At 41.9% G+C, this 21,862-nt stretch overlaps 1 protein-coding gene across 1 annotated transcript; it reads right to left on the bottom strand.

Annotated features, from left to right (window-relative positions):
- Positions 1-4,665: 4,665 nt before the first annotated feature.
- Positions 4,666-6,395, bottom strand: SIVA1 (SIVA1 apoptosis inducing factor). The gene is made up of 4 exons (XM_054400594.1): positions 6,278-6,395; positions 5,903-6,109; positions 5,339-5,495; positions 4,666-4,864 (listed from the first exon to the last, which is right to left on the bottom strand). The coding sequence occupies exons 1-4, from the start codon at positions 6,393-6,395 to the stop codon at positions 4,807-4,809; spliced, it is 540 nt and encodes a 179-aa protein (XP_054256569.1). The 3' UTR covers positions 4,666-4,806.
- Positions 6,396-21,862: the final 15,467 nt, after the last annotated feature.

Genomic DNA, 21,862 nt, shown 5'->3' with positions numbered 1-21,862 from the left:
TAACACAGTGGTGCCACCTTGTGGCTGTAACGTGAAACCGCTACTGAGAAGGTAGGGTGAATCATTATGTTTTATCTTGACTTTCCAATCAGATTAAAAGTGGGCTTTTGCACAAAGAACCACCCTCACTTTCCAGAACGTCAGTGCAAGTTTAAGAGCATGCACTTACGTAGAACAGATCAAGATAGTACCTGGTGATACTGTATGGATTTTGATGTTGCTGTGCAGGTTATCAAGTGGACATCTGGCCCCTCCACCTACAACTGTATTTGTTGAGGTAAAGAAGAGACAATCATCATCCATATCTTATAAAGTGACAATATGTTGAACAAATGAGAAGGGGGTCATGATTTCAACTGTTACATCTGAGTAAAATTATGTTAGAAAATACAATTAGGTAAATCCTAAAGTTTAGGTAAATCCTAAAGTTTAAGTAAATCCTACAACCACAAAATGCTTTAAGTAATAATAAACTCTTTGAGAAAAGTAACATAGGTTACTTGTTTTGTAACTAGGTTTGAATGGAAATCACAACATGAGAACTAAAAACTGCTATTACAAGTGATTCTAGCTGAGGCTTTCCCTAAAGGTAAAACCAAAATATCAAAAGCCCAGAATGCACACCACCAGCAAATATCATTAAAACTCAGTGGTATTGCAATGATAAAGGTTCAAAATGCAATCAGCTATAAAAAGTATGGTATTTCAGTATCTTTAAAGTATCAATACAAGAGAAAAAAATAGAAGATGTATAAACAGTGATAGTCTTTTTCTGAAGCCTCTTGGCTGCTTTTAACAGGTTAACCAATTTGATTCAATATGAACAAACCCCACAATATTCAAAGCTTTGCTACCTTCTCCTGCAGTATTCTGTAACAAAACCCCTAAATAAAGTGGAAGAAACAGCACCAGGAAACGCAGCATCAGGGTACACGTGATCTTTCTTAGACTTATCTGTCCTCAGGCAAAGGCCTGCTGGATAAAAGCTCTTGGAAGAGTTTCCCACCAAGCCTCTCATTTCCCATTTGCACAACTGTAATACTCAAGCGTTATGCTACAAAGTTTGGCTATACAATCTTTGTGCTGCTGCAGCAACTTCGTTCTGCCCATTGGCAGAGTGCTTATGTTGGGTGGCTAGAGACTTTATTCCCTCTGCTTGGAAAGCTTTGTGTTTCTACAGTAGCTTGGGATCTAAGTCTGACAATCAGTGGCAAACTGCTGCATAGAGCAGGGGACAAGATTGACAAGCACAGAGTGAAGGTACACTCTATACTAACTAGAGTTTCCCCAAGCACTGACAACTTCATGCCTAGCTAGTCAGCACTAGTGGAATCCAGATGGAAACTAAAGGTAGCACAAATAATTCATAGTTGCATCATCTGTTAAATGTATGATGCACCACCCCCTATGTGAGAACTGACCACACTTCTGTGCTCCTCCTGCCCTGCCCGTCACAGCCTCTAACATTTTTCTTCCAGACCATCTGCTTTTTTTCTTCTCCCAACTCTTCACTCCACATTGGGTATCTGTCCTAATGAACAACTATCTTTCAATAGGCAGACCAGAGGATAACAAATGAGAACTTTAAGCCATGAAATATGTGCCATTATTTACAGAGGACAGCTTCCTATGAAATACAGCAGTGACTAAATGAGCCAAAAAACCATATCTATCAACTACTTGGAAACACAAATCATTTGTAAACAACATCTTATCTCTCCAGGAGCCTAGAAGCAAAGCAATGTTTTCAGTCTTTCACCCTTGGGAGAGAATGAAAAAAAGCAGGTTTTAGTCTGAAAAATATGCTTGACTGAAAAACATTGTTGTTCACTGCCTAAAGCTTCAAATAAAACAAAGCCAAGTTTTAAAATTCTTTCCTAAAACTAGCATTTAAATGCAGTAACCAACAGATCCTTCCCATTCATGAAACTAAGTTTTGAGCTTTAAGATGATTACCACAGGAACATCTTTACCCGTCCTGTGACACTTGACAGCTGGGAACTGCACCGTCACCCTAACAATCTGTTACAGTTTTGAAAAGGTAGATAATACAATGGAATTCCTGTACACTGGATAATACTTTCACTGTGAGCTCACCTGACTGACTTCAACTTCATTTGCTTTGAACTGGGGACAAGATACATTTTACAGGTGCTCAAAATCAAATCTGGAGAACAAACTAGTAAAGCCTCCCATTTTAACTGGCTAAAAAGCATGCAGAACAGGGGGACAAACCAAATCTATCAGCTAGACTAGGGTGACACAGAGATGATTAACCAGCAGAAAACTGATCCCCTGCCAAAGGGTGCAGCTATGAAGAAGTACAATCACTATCACTTCACCCTTTTGTGAAAGCATTCACTCTTCTGTTTGGTTAGCTGCCGTATTCTGAAATGTAGAAACACCCAATGAGCATCTCAAGGAAAGATGTCCCCACAAGAGAGAATTCTCTCAACTTGCATTGCAAGAGCCTGTCAGTTTCTTCAAATAGAAATGTCTGGAGTGGAAGGGAAGAGGTAAAAAACGTTAATTCATGTAAAACATTGAGGTAGTTTTAGGCTATGCCTTAAATTTTTTTCACAGATCTTGAGCAAAAAGTAGTAAAAATGTAAATAAATCACTATTGGGGGTAAAAAGAAAAATAGTGATTATTCTAAACAATTCCATTGGAGAGATTTGGTTCCCAAAACAACTTCTTTCTCTTCTTGCTTCAGAGTGGAAGATACTAACTTGCTTCTGCTTGACCTTGGCTGCTTTTGTTTTCACTGGTATTAATTTGTCTGCTCTGCCCCTCTTTCCTTGCATACAGGGCAGGTAAGGGGGAGGCAGGGAGAGAGAAGCTGTTGCAGCTCCCCTGATCTTTGACCAGGGGACTCCCTGTGCTGTTTGTTAATTGTAGTTACATGTAAATATTGTAAATACTGTGTATTTGTACATACTCGTTGCATTCCATTGTAGATTGTAGTTTTGTTTGTAAATACAGCTTTCATTTGCTTCCACTGAGCTGGTCAGGCAAAGTTAGCATTGGGGGGGGAATGCTCAACCCACCACAAACATACTAATCACAACTGAGAAGACTGAGAAGCTGGCATGGCAGACTTTGCTTTGGAAATTCAGGGCAAATAATTTGGGAAACATAGCCTTAGCTATGAGTGCCATGAGAATTTCTTTTTCACTCTCAAATCTTTTCCTTTTTCCTTACAGTTTGAAATCAGCCAATGAAGTCATCATTTTCCTTAGGTAAAGACCAGTGTAGTTTTGTCTTACATATGATTGGCTTACAAGATCACAGGTTTGGTGGTTTTATTTTTAAAAAGACAGCAAAAGCAGTACAAGAAAATTTGTTTCAGGAGCTTTCCAGTACTACTTAACAATAGTTTAACTCCTGTAGCACAAACGATATTAAGGACACTGGTCTCTGCCATGATACAAAAGGAAAATGAGGAGTGAACTAGTTTATGAGACATACACTTGAATACTGACCATTTTTTAGGCCATCTTACAAGCTCTTTTTGAGGGGTAATTCAGTACAATATGAAGTTTACTGTGTAGATGATTTATTTATACAAACAAGCCACATTCCAAGAAAGACTGCAGGAAGCATACAGGAAAATTAGTCTTTGGCACTTAACTATTGAAAGAAAGCTTTTTTTACTCCAATTGTCCTTTCTATGAAAGTTACCATGGAAAGTAACAATAAAAACCATTCAAGCTGTCAGCAATCACAGAATGGGCTGGGTTGGAACAGATCTTAAAGACCATCTAGTTCCAAGCCCACTGCCATGGGCAGGGATACCTTTCACTAGACCAGGTTGCTCAAAACCCCATCCAGCCTGGCTTTGAACACCTCCAGGGATGGAGAATCCACAGCTTCTCTGGACAATCTGTTCCAGTGCCTCACTGCCCTCGCAGCATAGAATTTCTTCCTGACGTGATCTAAACCTACCCTCTTTACCTTTGAAACTGTTATCCCTCATCCTATCACTATGCTCCCTGAAAAAGGGTCCCTCCTCATCTTTCCTGTAGACCCCCTTTAAGTACTGGAAAGCTGCCATAAGGTCTCCCCATAACCTTCTCTTCTCTAGGCTGAACAACACCAGCTGTCTCAGCCTGTCCTCACATGGGAGGTGCTTCCAGCCTCTTGATCATCTTCATGGCCCTTCTCTGGATGCATTACAACAGATCCATGTCTTTCTTGTGCTGGGTACTCCAGAGATGGACACAGCATTCTAGGTGAGGTCTCACCAGGGCAGAGTAGAGGGGGAGAATCACCTCCTTCAGCCTGCTGGCCACACTCCTCTTGATGCAGCCCAGGATGTGATTTGCTTTCTGGGCTGCAAGCACACATTGCTGGCCCACAGTCAGTTTTTCATAATCACAAGATACTTGTGGCAGTTTAATTAACTGAAAGAGCACTCAAGCCTGGCTGATTTTTCTAGTCAGCTCACAAAAACTGCTATGCGTTCAGAACAATGTACATTCACCTAAAAGTACACAATGAGCAACTGGTGCAGCACATGGAGAGACCCTGGATAAACGCTCTAAATTCTGCATCACACAAGGAACACCATGTAAAAGCAAAAAGTGGCCCCTTCCAGATAGGTATATTACAACTAAGCAAAAAAGAGAAGGTTGATTTGAAATAACCTAGAAAGCCTCAAAATATAAAAGTTTATTTAGCTACAATATTAAAAAGTACAATATAAAGATATAAAACGTAGAAAGTCCATATGTAATTCACATGCTCAAAGGAGAAGACTTCATGAAATGTACAGACATCTTAGCCATAAAGGCAATTATCAAGTTTCAGACTTGAAACATTGAGCAGCCATTGCAGAGAACTTGCTCTCCCACATCACCATAACTAAGGAAAGAAGAAAACAGAAAACCAAAAGAAGCAATGTCAGCATGTGTATTGTTTCTGGACCATAACAAAAAATGCCATCCTATTCCGTTATCAGCTGAACAGGACTCCCACACAGTACACTCAGTATTTCTTTATATCATGGAACTGCTGGCAATGATCTCAAAAACTTAATATCACTCATTGGGAGTGCATTCATCACTGGCCAGTACACTATACTGCTGGTAAGAAGGTGAAAGGAATTTTTACCTCCTAAAGCACTTACATTAGCAGCTAAACTTGACTTACACTAAGATTGCTTACACTACTTAACATAGACATTTTATTTTCCATGTTTCAGATAGTTTTACTGCTGCTAAAGCAACATGAGCTCAACTCCTTTACATGGATAAGCTAGGTATCTGTTAGGTCTTCATATGCTGTAGGAAATTTTCAGGGAAACTGAACAAGGTTAAAAATCCAAAAGGCACTTACTCAATAGTGGAGCACAAAGAACAGGTAACTGTGTTACAGCAGTTGCAGAGCCTGCTGCAGTTCTGGCAGACAAACCGGTCGCACTGTGTACAGGCTTCCTTGACATCAGCGGTTCTTACACACGATGAACAGGCTTTGGAGACTCCTACAGGAGGAACTGCTTGGAAAAGATGCAATTAGAAGGGATGAACTTACAGCAGAACAGTGGAAATCCTACTACTCAGCGCTACAGCTACAGGTGGCAGCACTCGGCAGAACAACACGCGTGCAGTCACCGGCGCAAGGCTCACTGCTTGGAACTTTGTTCGTTCTTTTTCTACTCAGTGGTGAGACCGCCAAGAGATTCTTAAGGAACTCACACGTGCAGCAGTTTATAAATCCGCAAGTAAAGCTCAAATCTAATCTAAGACTTCCTTTTAAAAGAAAGAGAAGGCAATAAAGACCTACGGAGGAATACACGCACACTCCCACAACGTCTGCTGGGAAAGCCGGCGGGCGGCGAGCAGCGCCCTCAGCTCGGCTCACGCAACACCACCGGTGCGCAGCCCCCGGCGGGCCCCTCACCTTTCTCCATGGCAGCCGGGCGCCTCAGCAGTTTGCCGTCGTGGCCTATGAGCAGCTGTCCGCTCCAGCGACACCCCGCGCTGTCGTCCGGGGCCTCCCCAGCCGGCTCCGGTGAGCGGGTGACCGCGCAAGTGGCGGCGGGGCTGGCGGGCCAAGCGCCCTCCAAGCACGCCTGGGCGCCCCTGAAGAGCAACCGCCGGGTTCTCTCTGCCGGAGGGAGGAGAGGACAGTTAGGAGCGGCTTAACCCCCTCACCGCCCGCCACCAGGCCCGGGGGGAGTGGCCGATGGTAGGCGGAAGCAGCTGCGGAGGCCTGCGACTACAGGCCGGGCCCGGCGTTGGGGCGACGGTTCCTGCGCTGTCCCCTTCGCCTTACCGAAGACTTCCCGCCGGTACTCTTCGCCTCGCACGCCGCGGCTGAGCTCCCGCAGCCCCACGCGTGTCTTCAGCTGGAGCGGGGCCGCCTCCCCGAATGGGCAGGAGCGCTTCGGCATGGCGGGCCCAGCCCGCTGCCGCCGCCGTTCCCCGCCGCGCTTGGCCAACGGCGGGGCGGCACCGGCGATGGGCGGGGCGGGCGGCTTGCGGCGGCGCCCCAGGTCAGGCCCACGAAGCCCTCCCTCGGCCTCCCCCGGGTATTCTAAAGCCTAGGGCATTCGTTTTTTCGAGCAAGGAGCCAGCCCGTCTGTCTCCAGGAAGATGTCGCCTTCCGACCGCTCGCTGCCGTCCGCCGGGGCGGCAGGCCCCGCCACTACTCAGGCCTCTCGGCGGCTGGAAGTTACCTCCTCCGTGCGTCCCGGCGGGGCAAGACAAACCAAACTGGGGTTTGTCAATAAGCCCGCTTTCCCCGTTGGTGTTTTTGGACTCGTCTTCCTGATCTAATTGTAAATGCCCGTGCTCACTGCAGGGGAGCTGGACTAGATGACCTTAAGAGGTCCCTTCCAACCCCAGCCTTTCTATGTGACTGCTTCTTTCTGCACGCCACATTTATGTTTGGGATCAACTGGTTGTTCCTAAAGCTTGTACCACCTGACAAAGCTCTAGCTGTCTCGGTGCGGTAGAACCAAGGAAAATGTTCACAGGAGCTATCAAGGAAAAAAAGGTGAACCTCTGGCACCACTTGTGGTGCTCAGTGAGGCTTCAGGGACTGATGCTCAGTTTCAGCTAGATCTGGGACTTTCTGCTGTCACTGTGTGACAAGGAATTACTAAAACTCATTTGCTATGTATAGGTAAACTGTCTATGACAGTCTAGGTATCCTTTCATGGATTAAAAGCCGGTGGTTCAATCCCCAAGTAGCAGTCAGTTTGGTTACTATGTGTATTCTGAAAATACATTGTTTTCCTCAAGGCAAACAAGATCTTGAAAGCTGTTGTTGCTGTTTGTGGGGCAGTGCTTTCTGTCACCTGAAGAACATAATCAGTTACAACAGTTGTATTTGCTCTAGAGACGTTTCTGAATTCAAACCTTCACCTCTATGTATGCCAGGATGCTGGACAAAATTGCAACCAAGAATGGGAGTGACTTTTCCATCAACCACCACCAAAACCATACTTCCACTAGCTGCCAAACTACTCCTAGTTTGTAGGTAAACCCACACTGATTTTATACAGGTTAATGTGACTTTTGTTTTCCTCTTCTTTCTGTAGAGCTGACCAGCCCAGCCCTGTGGTCTGTGGAGTGGGAGCTACAGTTGCAATGCACAGTAATTCACAAACATTTCTTCTGAGCTCCAAAGACTGACTTCTGCCACGTGTTTGTTAACATCAAAGACGTCTACTTTGGCTTTTTCTGCATGTACTTACAAATACACACCTAAAGATTTTCAGCAGACAGTTTCCCACTGCATGTTGAAAACTCATCCTTTTTTTATCTGCAAGGAAATGTCTTCTGAACTATTCATTAAATATACACTCTGATGTGTCTGAAGCCCTCTGAGGAATATGAGTGAATCATAATATAAGCCAGAAGCAACCCTGTCAGGATAGAGGGCAGTAGATCACACATTTCATTAAATATGGCACAGGGTAAGTGTGAATGGGGCTCAACTGTCTGAGAACTGGATGAAATACAGTTAAAAGTGCTGTTCTGCCTGTGAGGAAGGAGTGCTCTGAAAAGCTGATCTTGGAATGTGAAATAGATTTGGAAGTGAGAAGTGTGTGTTGCAGCAGTGCTGCTGGTGCTGTCACTAAAGGATAAATTTAAGGGCACGTTCCCTAAGGGCTAATTACATTTCATGTGCCACCAACCCACTGCAGGGTAGAAGCAGAAATCTTCTGTTGTAGCTATCTGAGTCAGCCTCAGGTTGTGACATCTCATAATTGGTTTGTGAGCCTAAACCTTAACAGTATCTGCTACTGATCAGCTATTTCCTATTTGTAAGCTATGAAGGCAAAATAATTATATCTGGTCTGTACCAGCCTATCTTAACAGCCTACAGGAAGGGAACTGGTTCATCTGCCAGTCTGTTGTCTTGTTACCAAATAGAATGATTCTGAGTATCAGAAGATAGGAAGATGAATCCTTGAGGAAGATCCTCTGGTGATGTGAAAATAGAAGAAAACCTGAGATCTGATCTCGCAAAGCTTGCTGGCATTGAGCATTCATGAAAATCAATGCTGATGATTTCCTAGGTGAGGTAATGAAGTTGTGTGTTGCATTACACAGCTCTGGATCTGAAAAAGCAAACCAAACAAATCCTATTCCACTAACAGCAATTGTGAAATACGACAATTTGATCCTTGAAAATGTGTTTGTGAAAAAAAGCAGAGAATAAAAGTGAAAGTCATTTTCTTGCTACTTTGCTTCTCCTGTGCCTGTGTGAATACTACAGACAAATTGCCTGGTTGATAGCTTTGTCACTTACAGAACAAAGAAAAATTGTGTTTCATTTTTTCCTCAATAGTTCCCATTTCCAGTAAGCAAATTTAAACAGCAAAATGGACTGTGCTCACTAAGCTTGCCTTTCCTTGTATTCTATTCCTACCAGTGCTTCAAGGAAGTCAGGGCAGTCAGAGAAGGACTCAGGCCATAGCTCACCTTCATCACTTCTAGCAGTTCAGATTTCCAGAGTTTTCTGAGCCTAAATTTCCATCTGGATCTTAATGTTTAGTAGTTGGCACATTCTTCATAAATTTGCCCAGGCCCCTTCTCAAAACTGATAATGTTTAATTTCTTATTTTATCTAGCAAGGTTTTTAACTTAGCAATATAGTACTAAAAAAGAAAAAAAAAGCTTCATCAGGTTTGTTTTCAGTTTGCTGCCTGATAATTTCATTTTCTGTGTCCTGTCTGGTTTTATAAAAAATAATGAGTAACCATTCCCTATTGACTCTCCACAAAACACATGAATATAAGGACAACTGCTGTGTCACCCTCTTCCACCTTTTATTGAAGCCAAAATATTTTGCCACACTGAAGTACTCCTTTGCACTGTCCCTATCCACATCACCTGTGTCACATCCCAGCACATGGCACAGGAACTCAATGCACACTGTTGCCTGGAGAGCAACTGGAGCGCGTGGGAACGGAAGGAGGGAACCTCTGGGCAGTGGTGGACTAGGTGGCAACATGCCTAACCTAAAGGATATGGACACCCTCAGATTTCCTTTTCTGTACATCTCTGTCTCTAAAGTCCTTCCTGAAGCTGGGCCAGTGTACCAGCTGCAGGCATGCTATGCATCTAGACACTACAGATCTAAAGGGGTTTTCTTCTTGGTCCCTTCCCTAGTAAGTCCTAACATCTAATTTGTCATTTTGATTACTACTGAAATACCAAACTGAGTTCCCTTTTTCAGGGAACTGTTCATAAATGATTCACAGCATCACTCTCCTGAGTGCCAGCCACTTCATTCAGAGCCATCACTCTGAGTGTAACCAAGGTTGTTTTTCCCCATGTGTGTTACTGTATGCTTACTGACACTGTCAGTTTATCACCTGTTTCATATTGTGAGAGCCTTAAAAACACCTTGAAGTACTTATAAATACATTGAACTGCCAGCTTTAGGTTTACCAATACGCAGTCCTCAGGGTCGCAATCCTTTCATAAGAGCTGTCATCGCTTTCCTTTGGCACTGAGAACAATTAAATATATCACAGAGCAATTTAATTAGATTTATCACATTCAGATCTGAACTACAATGGACAGCCTACAAAATGTGTAGATTTGGATTTTAAATACTCCAGTAAGCAGTTACAGATTTTTTGTTTGTGATCTATCTGCAAGACAATCATAATAAATGCACACCTGTCACAGCCAGTACTTCAAACTACTCCAAATACAACTAGAAATAAACAGATAGACTGGAAAAGTCACAGTATAAATCACATTTAAACATTTAAAATTGAGACTGGATGCTTTCTAAAAATGAATAGAATTTATAAACTTGGAAAAGAGCAAATTGAGGAAAATTCTGTCTTGTTTTAAGCAGTCAGACAAAATATCCATGATGGCTGATTCAGCTTTGTGAATAAAAATATTCTCCAGTCTTACTTCTTTCCCTCTAAGCCTTGTTTTGCAAGCAAGTTTTATCCATTTACCAGGGCGAGTTAGAGAATTCCATTTTAGGAATGGGTGGTAGATAAAGAGCAATACAGGAGACTATAGTAACTTTTTAACTCTTCCAAATGCTTATTAGTAGGTTCCTACAAGCATTGGAAGGACCTTAAGTGTACTTTATCTTTCCCTTCAGCTTCACTCACAAAGACTCCTCCCATCCATGTGCTGTTAAGTAAAATCTCCCCCTTTATTCTATTCTTCATGCCTGTCAGTCTTACCTGGATGCCAGGAAAGGTCATGGAGCCAGTCATGCTGAGTGCCATCACACAGCGCACACAAGACAACCAGGCGATCAGACCCAGTCAGCACAGCTTTATGAAAGGCAGGTCCTGGCTGACTAACCTGATTTCCTTCTGCAATAATGTGACCCACCTAACAGATGAGGGAAGGGCTGTGGACTTTGTCTATCTGGACTTCAGTAAAGTCTTTGACACTGTCTCCCACGGCGTTCTCCTTCAGAAACTCACAGCACAAGGCTTGGATAAGTGCACTCTGCGTTGGATGAAAAAAAAACCTGTCTGGATGGTTGGGCCCAAAGAATGGTGGTGAATAGAGTTATAATGGTGCTCAGTCACTAGTGGTGTCTCCCAAGGTTCAGTACTGTCCTCTTTAGTATCTTTATCAATAATCTGGATGAGGGGATTGAGTGCACCCTCAGTTAGTTTCCAGGTGACACCAAGCTGGGTAGTTGTGTCAATCTGCCAGAGGGTCAGGAAGCCTTACAGTGGGATCTGGACAGATTAGACCCATGGGCCAAGGCTAACTGCATGAAGTTCAATGAGGCCAACTGCCAAGTCCTGAATTTAGATCACAATAACCCCATAGTAAGTCACAGACCTGGGGATGTGTGGCTAGAAAGCTGCAACTTGGAGAGGGACCTGGGGGTAGTGGTTGACAGCCAACAGAATGTGAGTCAGCAGTCTACCCAGGTGGCCAAGAAAGCCAGTGGCATCCTGGCCTGTATTAGAAGAAACACAGTGGCCAGCAGGATCAGGGAAGTTATCATACCCCTGTACTCAGCACTGGTGAGGCCACACCTTGAGTACTATGTTCAGTTCTGGGCTCCTCACTACAGGAAGGAGACTGAGGTGCTGGAGCATGTCCAGAGAAGGGCAAGGGGGCTCCTGAAGGGCCTGTAGCGTATGTCCTACAAGGAGTGTTGGAGGCAGCTGGGGCTGTTCAGCCTAGAGAAGAGGAGGCTGAGGGGAGACTGGATATTAGGAAATACTTTTTCACTGAAAGGGTTATTAAACATTGGAATGGGCTGCTCAGGGCAGCGGAGGAGTCGCCATCCCTGGAGGTGATCAAGCAGCTCGTGGACCTGGAACTAGGAACATGGTTTAGTATTTCCCCGTCTGTGCTGGGTCAAAGCTTAGACTCTTGAAGGTCTCTTCAAACCAGATATATTTTGTGATTCCATAATTAGGCTATGTTGAAAGAAATTGAAACAGAATTCCTTGAGGTGGGACTCTGTCTCCTATATCACTTTAAGGGGTTTCCTTAGTCCTTCCTCTCAATTTGTATTGATATAAAAAAGAGTGAATTTTGGCTAGCTCCTAAGTTCTTTTCTAATGTTTTCATGCTAAAACAGTGAAAGGAACATTCTGGAAATCCTTTCAATTGGAGTGTATGTTTTAGTAACTGGTACAGTCAGCCAAGTGCCTGCATGGAGCCTGTGTTAAGTCAGCTGTGGTATCAGGATGCACACCCATCCTTGCTATAGGACTGCAGTAACACACTGTGCCCCATGCTCTCAGTCCCATCCTACTCTTCTTTCTTTGCTCTGCAGTATGGATTTGGAGATAAAAACCCACCTCCTTGACTAAACCTGCTTTTACCAGCATGGCTTGAGGCCATTTCCTTTACTCTGTACCCTTTTCACACAGCACTGTAGCATATCAGCGTTAAGAGAAAACATGTTTACAACTTGGATCAAAGGGATGTACATGGATCAGATGATATCTGCTCACAAGTGCAGGTCATTTTACTAGGTCTTGTTAGCAGCAGAGTTCCTACCCTCATCTTGATGAGTAGGTTCACACACACACAAAAACATTTGATAAGCCAGTGATGCACAGGATTAAGGGCTGGCTTTTAAAGTATGCTGCTGTTAAGCCAAGGTTCTGCCATTTTGGCAGGGCGGCCAGTAATTGCTCTTAAATTAGCATGGTGTGGTTGAATTTCATAGCTGAGAGACACACCAGTTCTACTCAGTAGATCGAAACACTCGGAGGTCCCACTTACACTAGAGGGCACTCTCAAGATTATGAATTGTTTTTAAGCTGTTGCAAAGATGTCATTGTTCTGACAGCAACACACAGGGTTTACAAAAGGGCTGCTTTCTTCAGGGTTTTCTTCACGGTTGTTGTTCCCGGCCCTTCCACTTGTGTACCTTCACCTCTAGTGCACACAGTTTCCTTTTACTTTGTTTGTTTCCCGATTTTTATCATCCTCTCAAGAAAAAAAGGAAATTGAGCTCTACCAGTGATAACTGCCACTCCTGATGTGGGGCCCCGGTGTTCCGGTTTCTCTCTCTGCAAGCAACAGTGGTTTTCCTTTAATACTAGGTGGTTGTCCTAAGAATTCTTTAGCTCTGTGTCCATAGGGTGGTATGCCATTATAAAATGTAGATTTACCTAGGGGAAGCTACAGGTACCTCTGCCCTTTCACTATCTCCACACAGCATAAAGCATCCTCTCCCTCATACAGCATGGGAAGGGCTGGGCAAAACTTATCTCCCTCCACATTGTAGCTGCATCCAGCCTTAGTCTTCTTATTTTGTTAGGGAAATGAATCCTCGCCTCAAAAGGACTACGTCAGTGCATGCTGGCGAAGAATCTGGCTCTCTGCACACACCATGTCTACATTGGAGTGATTCCTCAGCAGCAGCTGACAAAGTGCATTTATTTTAAATCCATGTGGCTATCAATCCTGGATAGAGACTGTCCACAAAACAGAAGCTGCAGAGAGTCAATGCAAGTCCCTGAATGCTGCCTAGAGAACATGCTGCAGCTACAGGGACCATCACTAGGGCTAATGTGGGTATTTTCTTGGTACAGCCTTTTTGCTTGAAATCTGTTTACACTGGGAAGTCTTGAAGGCACTCATTCTCTTGGCTCTCTGCTGTGCAGTTCACAGGAGCGGTGTGATACAAGCTATAAAAGCAATGTTCAGTCTTAGGCTTGCCATCCAGGGTGCCAATTAATAGAATGAGACTTTTTGTGCTGCTGGCATGTTTCCCCTGGATGGAAATCACCAATGTATCTTGCATAGGGCTCAGACTTCCATCAGTACCAGTCTGGCATTTTAATTACATAGTCTGGTGCTAATTATCTCTGATAGACAACATGTCTTACCCCATTTGTAATGCCTTAACTAGCTAACATCTTTTATTTCTTCCTCTCACCTTTTTCATGTATATTAAAATCCATTATAACTTAGTTTGTATATTTATTGTAACTATGTATTTATGCTCAGTACATGAACGCATATATATGACAGGAATCTTTTCTGCATGAGAATTTCAGAGAAGCTATTAATATGACACAGCTCTATCTCCTTTTCTTCTATTGTATCTTTTCTGTCTGAAAGATCTGAAAGATCTCCAGATTGATGACAAAGGCATTCAGCATTGCCTCTGTTTCCAATACTGATTCTTTATCACTACTTCAACTCTAGGACGGACCATCAGTATGCACAGATACATCACCAATGAAACTGGTGCAAATATAAAACTAATATTGGCATTGAATAACTGTCTGAATAAACAAGAGCAGCCTGACATTCCTCCTAGTTCTTCCTAGACAGACACTAGTTGTCTGTTTGGCCAAGTTCAGTGCCCAGCACATGAGCTTACTGCTGTTTTATGGGACTTCAGCTCTAGCAAAGTTGGAAATGCTTCTTTGTCCGGCCTCATATTTATTCAGTACTCAATATAAGCAAGTAGAGATCACTGAAAGTATATACTTGTCTTTCCTACAGAATGTATATACTTAAAATCAGTGGGCCGAATCCTCAGGAAATGTAAGGAAAGGAGGGAGTCAATACTTTCCAATAATCTTCTTTAGAAGCCACAGATAGTAACTTAATGCTGTTTCAGAATGGCAAGGCAAACCTTCTGTGAACTAAATGTTTTCAAACTGTACTTTATCTCACATAGACATGATTACAGCCCCAATGGTACACATCAAAACTATATTCCTGAATTCTGAAAGAATGGCTCTATGTAATTGCAGGGCAGGAAGAAATGCTTCTAATAAACTTCCAAGTTGAGAGTGGTATTGTATCATCTGAGAACTGAAAATGGAGTACTTTAAAAGCAGGCAGAGAAAAAAAATCATGCCAACAACCACAGGGTTAACAGTCTAGACTCTGTAGTTTGCAAGACTTCAGCTATGTTTTCAAGGAAGGGGTCACTAAAAGCATGGAGACAAATGCAAAATAGGATAAAATGAAAAATAGATGATCCCTGAGTAGCTTGGATAACAGCTGGTTTTATGGACAAAGGAAATGCAGTGGTTATAATCTATTTAGACTTCATTAAGTACTTGATTATAGAAACATACAGGATTTAGCAATTACTTTTTAGTTAAGGATCAGTATAAAGTGAACAAAGAACTGGATAGAGGGAGATGGGACGGTTGATGATTAAAAGCTGTGCCTGTATTACCATGTAGCACAGCACTACAGAAACAAACATGCAAAGCAGTTTGTGCTCAAGACCCAGTGTCCACACTGTAGGTGGAGGGCTGCTTCCAAGCAGCTCTTGTCTGGTCCCATAGACTGAAATCTGATTAACATTCAAGCACAGTGGGGTTGCTGCTGAAGAGCATCTCTTGTTCAATTTTATCCCAAAGGAATCCAGTTTCCATGCTGAGTCTGCTACTTTGTAGCACAGACCAAAACATGGAACAGTGATAACAGTCACTGTAGAGCAGGATGAAACCACCGAAAGGACACACCTCAATGGCTGGAACAACTGAGGAAGAAGAAAATTGGAGTATGAAATGCAAAGTTCAATATCTGAACTGCATTGCCCATTTTTGATGCTGCAGGACGCTAACTAAGCCATACTAAACTTAGTACTGCCCTACAGGTGGCTGTGCACCAGGGCTGTAGCTACTCTGGCCTACAATAAGACAGATTCCTGAAACAGTTACGCCACATCTCCCCAGTTCTTTCCTTCTTTTTCTCCGCTTACTAAAAGCGCAAAGCAGGCTATTACAATAGATGCCAGTGGACACTGAGCATGAATCAGCGGTACTACTCACCCACATGAGGAAATATCTTCCCTCCATCTCCTGGCTGTTATCCTCCTGATAGAGCCTAGTAGATCATCAGCTTTATTCAACGTGCAAGTGCATCACTGTCTCATTCACCCTCACATCTGCCATACATCTCAGGTCCTTTCCAACTGAGCTGCTCTTCAGCCAGGTGCTTCCCAGTCTGTGCTTCTTCCTGAGCTTCATGAGCTTTCTGCTGCCCAAACTTCAAGCTTATCAAAGCCTTTTCCATCTGTTGTTTGCTGCTCCAGAATTCAGAACTCAAAACAGGTTTCCATTCATGGCAGAGTGCTGCTCTATTTTAAGGATCTCACTGGAAACACAACTCTAAATGCAACAGTTTTGTAACTGGGAGCTTCCTCTTCAGAAGCAAAGAACATCATGAAACATTTTTTCATGGCAGTGACTGGTAATACACTGTATTTGCCAAGTTTGTCAATTCTGTCACTCCCTAGTGGTTGCACAGTGTCACCTCCGTTTGCAGACCAGACAGGCTTCCACAGACCTCACCAGCAAACACTGTTTCCACACATTTGAAGAATTAGGCCCAGTTAGCACCGTAAGTTTTGTTTCTTACAGGGGAAGTGAGATACTGTCACCTCTGCTCTAAGGACAGGCATAGCTAACCATTCTGCAGTCCTTAAAAACATAGGCTTCCAGGGCTTCTGCCCAAGGTATTTTAAGGATTTCAGCAGCCACCTAAGCTGTCTGAAGCACTCAGCCACTTATCAAGTGCTGAAAAGGTATCTCCTGAAACTTAACACTGTTGGCTGAGGCACTATTTAGAGGCCTGAAATGTAAACTCTGGTGTATGTACTCAACTTCTAAAAGCTCTAATCACAGAGTTGTAGAACCATTTTGGTTGGAAAAGACCTTTAAGATCATTGTGTCCAACCATTATCTAACTACCAAGTCTGGTGCTAAACCATGTCCCTTAGCACCTTATCTATGCATCTTTTAAACACCTCCAGGGATGGGGATTAAACTACCTCCCTGGGAAGGTTATTCCAGTGTTTGATAATGCCTGTCAAAGGAAAGGAGCATTACTTCAAGACTGAGAATGTTCAAATACATGAGTGCTATTTTTGTCCTGGACAAAGACATTTTTGTAGACTGCATTAGCATTTGTACTGTTTCCAATCACTGAAAAATGCAGTTGGTAGCCAAAACTTTCTAAATTAAAATAACCTATAAAGTGTGGTATGCTCAGAGAAAACCTTCTTTCCTGGTTGGTTTGTTTTTCTTTGGTTTTTCCTGGGTTTGGTTTGTTTGTTGCTCTTTTTTGTTTGCTTTTTGTTTCTTAGTGTCTCATAGGGATGATAGGTAAATACTTAATGCACAGTCTCTGCTCCACAAGATACTGATAAAGGATGAATGCATTTTAGAACAACTGATTTCCTGGAAGTATGTAAGAGATTAAAGGCAAAAATCTGGAATTCTTCATTTAGGTTTTACTTTAGTGTCTCACTCTGTGCCTGAGATATACATGGAAAAGTTTTATTTAAATTTGAGCAATATGTAGGGGTTCAGTAAGCCCCATCTGAGAGTAAAAGCTGCTGCTTATGAAAACTCCTTTGTGACAGGATCTGTGATTTAGGAAGAACCCAGACTCCTACCTTCCTGAAGCACACTGTACATTATCAGTTCTCTCACACCACGAATACCACATAGTGCTGTGATAGTTAAACAGGCTTCATGCCTCAGACACCCTCTTTTTCACTGGAAACATAGATCTGATAAAGACAAAACCATTACTAACAAACTTATATCATTATCCAAAAAATCCAAAGGCTACTCCCTGATAAGAATGCCTATACCACAAACTTCAACCTCTTCTAAAGATAAGATAAAGCTGGACTTTCTCTCTTGTCCAATGCCAAGTTGAAAGGGTGATCATCCTTTTCAGAACATCATTTTCAGAAACATCCAACAATTGAAACTTGTTCTCTGATGGATATGAAATGTTAGTACAAGGAAGCTGGGCCACTTCCATGAGGAACACAGAAATGGCTAGAGCTTGAGCCCATGTAAAGCATTACTAGAACTGGGTAGGGGCAAGGAAGTAATCTATCAATCGCAATTCTCCAAAGGTAAGACAGTCACATTCTTCCATTTTTACCAGGCTATCTTCTTTCCTCCCTCCCAAACACAAGACTCAGCTCTTCAAGTGACAGGCAGACCAACAATAAAACAGTTCTCCCATTCGTCAGTTTTAGCAAAAATGACTCACTCAGTTGCTTGGGTTTTTTGTTGTTGATTTTTTGCTTTGTTTGTTTATTTGAAATTTTTGGTGTTGTTTTGTTTTTGGTTTTTCTACCTTGGACACCACCAGCATCATGTGGAGTTAGATGAAACTGCTTCAGATATTTCGGCTACCAAAGGGCATTCTACATGTATGTGTGTATATATGGGTATGTATGTATTATATACATATACACACATATATACACAATTGCTGTAAAGGAAATGAAGAAACACTAGTTAATTAGCAGAGCAGTTATCATTTACCTTTCAGACATTACCATGAATTGTGTATTAAACTGTAGTTACTTACTGGATATGTCACTCACCTGCTGCTCCAGGTTCCTTCTAAAACAGTGTGATTTCAACAAAGGCTTCTGAAAGCCCCAACAGTACTCATCCAAAGCCCACTCACATTTTAGAGGTGATAATTATGTATCTGAGACAGTATCTATCTTTTCTAGCAGAGTGCTGCTGATAAGGAGCTCTACAGAGTTCACATCTGTTGTTCTGAGCCAGCTGCTATGGCAAGGACATATTTGTATCAATTAGAAAATATTTTTTAATTCATAAATCCATTGTTCAGCTAAGTGATCTAACTACAGATGTCTAATCATGAATCGTCAGAAGTAAAGGTTAGCAAACTTCTTAGTAAATGGGAAAAATGTGACAAAGTTTATAGAAAGATGTCAAAAAAAGAAAAAAGGCAAAACTCTGGGAATCTGTCAATCAAAAGAAAATAGCCATTCAGTAATGCTGCTGGTTATTTATCCATGAAACACTGAACCAGGTTTTTGTATGAAGTATATGGTGTTAAACAAATAAAAAAAGAAGTGAGAGACCAAGCACTGTTACTTTAAATTGGTTTTAATGTGTATTTCAGGTCAAAATAAACAGGTATGGATCCAAAAATTCATCTGAAAAAACCTGCATAAGGCATAAGTATAGTTGGCATGTTACTATGGAAATGCTTCATTGCCTTTCCTTTTATAAAATGCATTATGCCAGAACTGTAAGACCATACATAGCCAAAGGAAGAATTACAAAAGCCTCAAAATCCTACACTGCCTGTGTTAGGAAGCGTACACCTGACTATGAAGGCCACATCGTAAGGGTGAATGTGAGAAAATACAAATGCATTAATGTGCACAAGTGAATTAGTAATTACTACTTTTAAAAACCTATAACCTTTGCGACAAATTCTGCCATTTTGGTAGATGTTTACCCTTATTCTTCCATCCAGATAGCTAACAGGATGATGCGTCACACACTTTTAGTCATTATTACTGCATTTGCCTGGGGAGAAAGAAGAAATTAAATTCATCACAGTGATTGTTACTTAAATGAGACCCCAAACAATACAAAATAATGGAAAGAGCCAAAACGAAAGGAAATGTACACAAAAATGTTCTTAATACGCATCGTGTCACTCAGTAGATTAAAGAACTTTTTGATGAAAGCCTGAATTTATTCACATTTAACCCAGTGAGAACACACATGAAATTCAGTTGGAATAGAAACTTGGTTTAAAAATCCATGCTATTAAATGAAATGCATGATATCGTTTTTACAGTAGCAGAGTAAGTCATGGAATAATCACCTACTACATCATGCCCACTGACAACATCACTGAGTTTTTGATGAATCCTTGAATGCAAAGACAGGCAATGTGAATCTAATGGAAAAATTACTTAAAACATAAAGATTAGGTGAACAAGAGAAAGTAATCCTGTGAAAATTAAGCTATAAAACCTAACTTCATTTAGAGCTGATCATTTAATCCAGTTATTCAGCACACTGAGTGGCTTGCTCATTGAGGACTTTCCCTGCAAATCAACTAAAGCTTACATATAGCTGCAAACTCCTAGTACAAATGCACTGATGAAGATGGGGCCAAGAACAGGAAGAGATCTTGATCATCCAGTAAGCAAATGTCACAAGGTTAAGCCATGTGAAAACAAAACTTAATTACTGTACCTCCAAGCATCTTTATGCTTAATTTACCTCATACAAATGAGGCACATTTCTCAGTGCTCGCAATAATTAGTACTTACCAAGCACCTTTCAGAAGTGCTTTGCAAACATTAAATAAGGTCAGAAATCTCATTGCTCTTTCATTATAATATCCATAAATATGAAGGGGAGAGCTTCCTCCTCAATGTCAGAGGAAGGACTGAAGGGCTTGACCCCCAGACATCCAAAAAGCAGTGTAAAAGAGGTGAGAATGTATTCTTAATTGCCATTGTACAGACTGCAAAAACAGCAGCAAGAAGAGGAAACAATTGTCAAAGATTGACAAAGGAGTTGTAGCTGAATTAAGGATTCACTTTGGGCTATTTTTTTCAGACATAATGGGTATTTGCTAGTGGCATAAAGCCAGTCTGGGATAGCTGGTGTATGAAGAGACTGCATTGCAGCCAGAGGGTGCAAGAATTTTGCTACACAAGCAGCAACACATGTGGGAGCAGTTCAATTTAGTGTTTGCTATGTGCTTGTACCAGTACTTTTGTAATTGCTTCTTGACACAAATGGGTTTGACCATTAACTGTTATTTAATAGGGAGTGAGAAAACACAAAGGGAATGAGTATGACATGAAGCACTCCAGACAGGTTTTTCTTTTTCCCTGTCTCTGATGCAAAAATGTCATCACTTTGTACCCTTGGAAGTTATCTCAGAAAAGGGATATTTTCCACACTACACAGTGGTGTTACTGAGGTTGTGATGCCATTTCCACAGCCCCTGGGAATGATACAAAAATATTGTTATAGCTCTCAGACATGTATAGAAAAGGAACACTTACTCAGAAAATGCTGCAGTTAGGAAATAACTCCATTTCTGGTGTCTATTTTCTTCCTCTACAAGAGGTAGGTATTTTTCTTGAGAGCTCTTGAAGTATAGCCATTATAAATTAGAAGATCCACAAAGAACCAAGTGTATTCTTGAAGATTCTGGGACCTTTCCATGGCTCAACCCTGGCTGCCACATGTCCTGCCCTTCTATAAATAGGTGTTACATTTTGCTGAGGAAGGTCATAAAGTGTGAGGGGTGTAAATACTGCAGCAGTCATCACGAAGTCATGCATTGATTTATTCTTGGAAACTTAGGAGCTGTGGAAAAGAGTATGCCTTAGAGCCACAGGTCCCGAGTTCCTCAGAGAACTGCAGTAAAACTTTGGAAATTACAACCACTGCACCAGCAGGAGGAAACGATTTGGGTTCACTGAGAAAACATAGCATGCTGTCTTGTCTCTGCTCTCCCTGTGTGTTTCATACCCTTGAGGCCTCTCTCTGTTCCACCTTCACTCGAGCCTTGCCTACTCAAAGGCTGCACATCTGATGGTCTCCAGGGAGATGGTTTGTTAGTACACAGGACATTTGAAAGAACGATTAGACAGGTCAACTTTGTCCAGTTTGGCCCCTCTGCAGATGTTATCTCAGTTATTAGGATAGCCTCTGTGATAAAAGTATTTTATCTGCTCTCCATTCATTATAGATATTTTTGTTTGCTTTGCACAGTCAAAACCACCTACCAAATTTCACTGTGTTTTAGAAGCTGGAAATCTGTATAATCCAACCAATTTAAGCACAGTTCCTCTCTTATTACTGCCAACCCAGATACATAAACATAATTTTAACATCTGAAGTTGAAGAATAAATCCAAGCTTTACAATTCCAAAGTTACCCAATAACTACTGAAAAGGCTTAATACTGGTTTCAGCAAGAAGTAACCCTATATGGATGGAAATACTTTCAAATAGTAACATGGCTCAAATAAAAATAAACTACTTATTTTGTTAAGGATATTTTTGTCCATTTTTTTAATGATGGCCCACCAAGGAGATTTTACACTGGATTTACTGGGAACTTAAATGTTGCAATATAGA

This window comes from Indicator indicator, chromosome 4 (genome assembly GCF_027791375.1).
Source record: "Indicator indicator isolate 239-I01 chromosome 4, UM_Iind_1.1, whole genome shotgun sequence".
NCBI classification, from domain to species: domain Eukaryota; kingdom Metazoa; phylum Chordata; class Aves; order Piciformes; family Indicatoridae; genus Indicator; species Indicator indicator.
The sequence above is the reverse complement of the archived record's forward strand: the minus strand, read 5'-3'. Positions and strand labels throughout refer to the sequence as shown.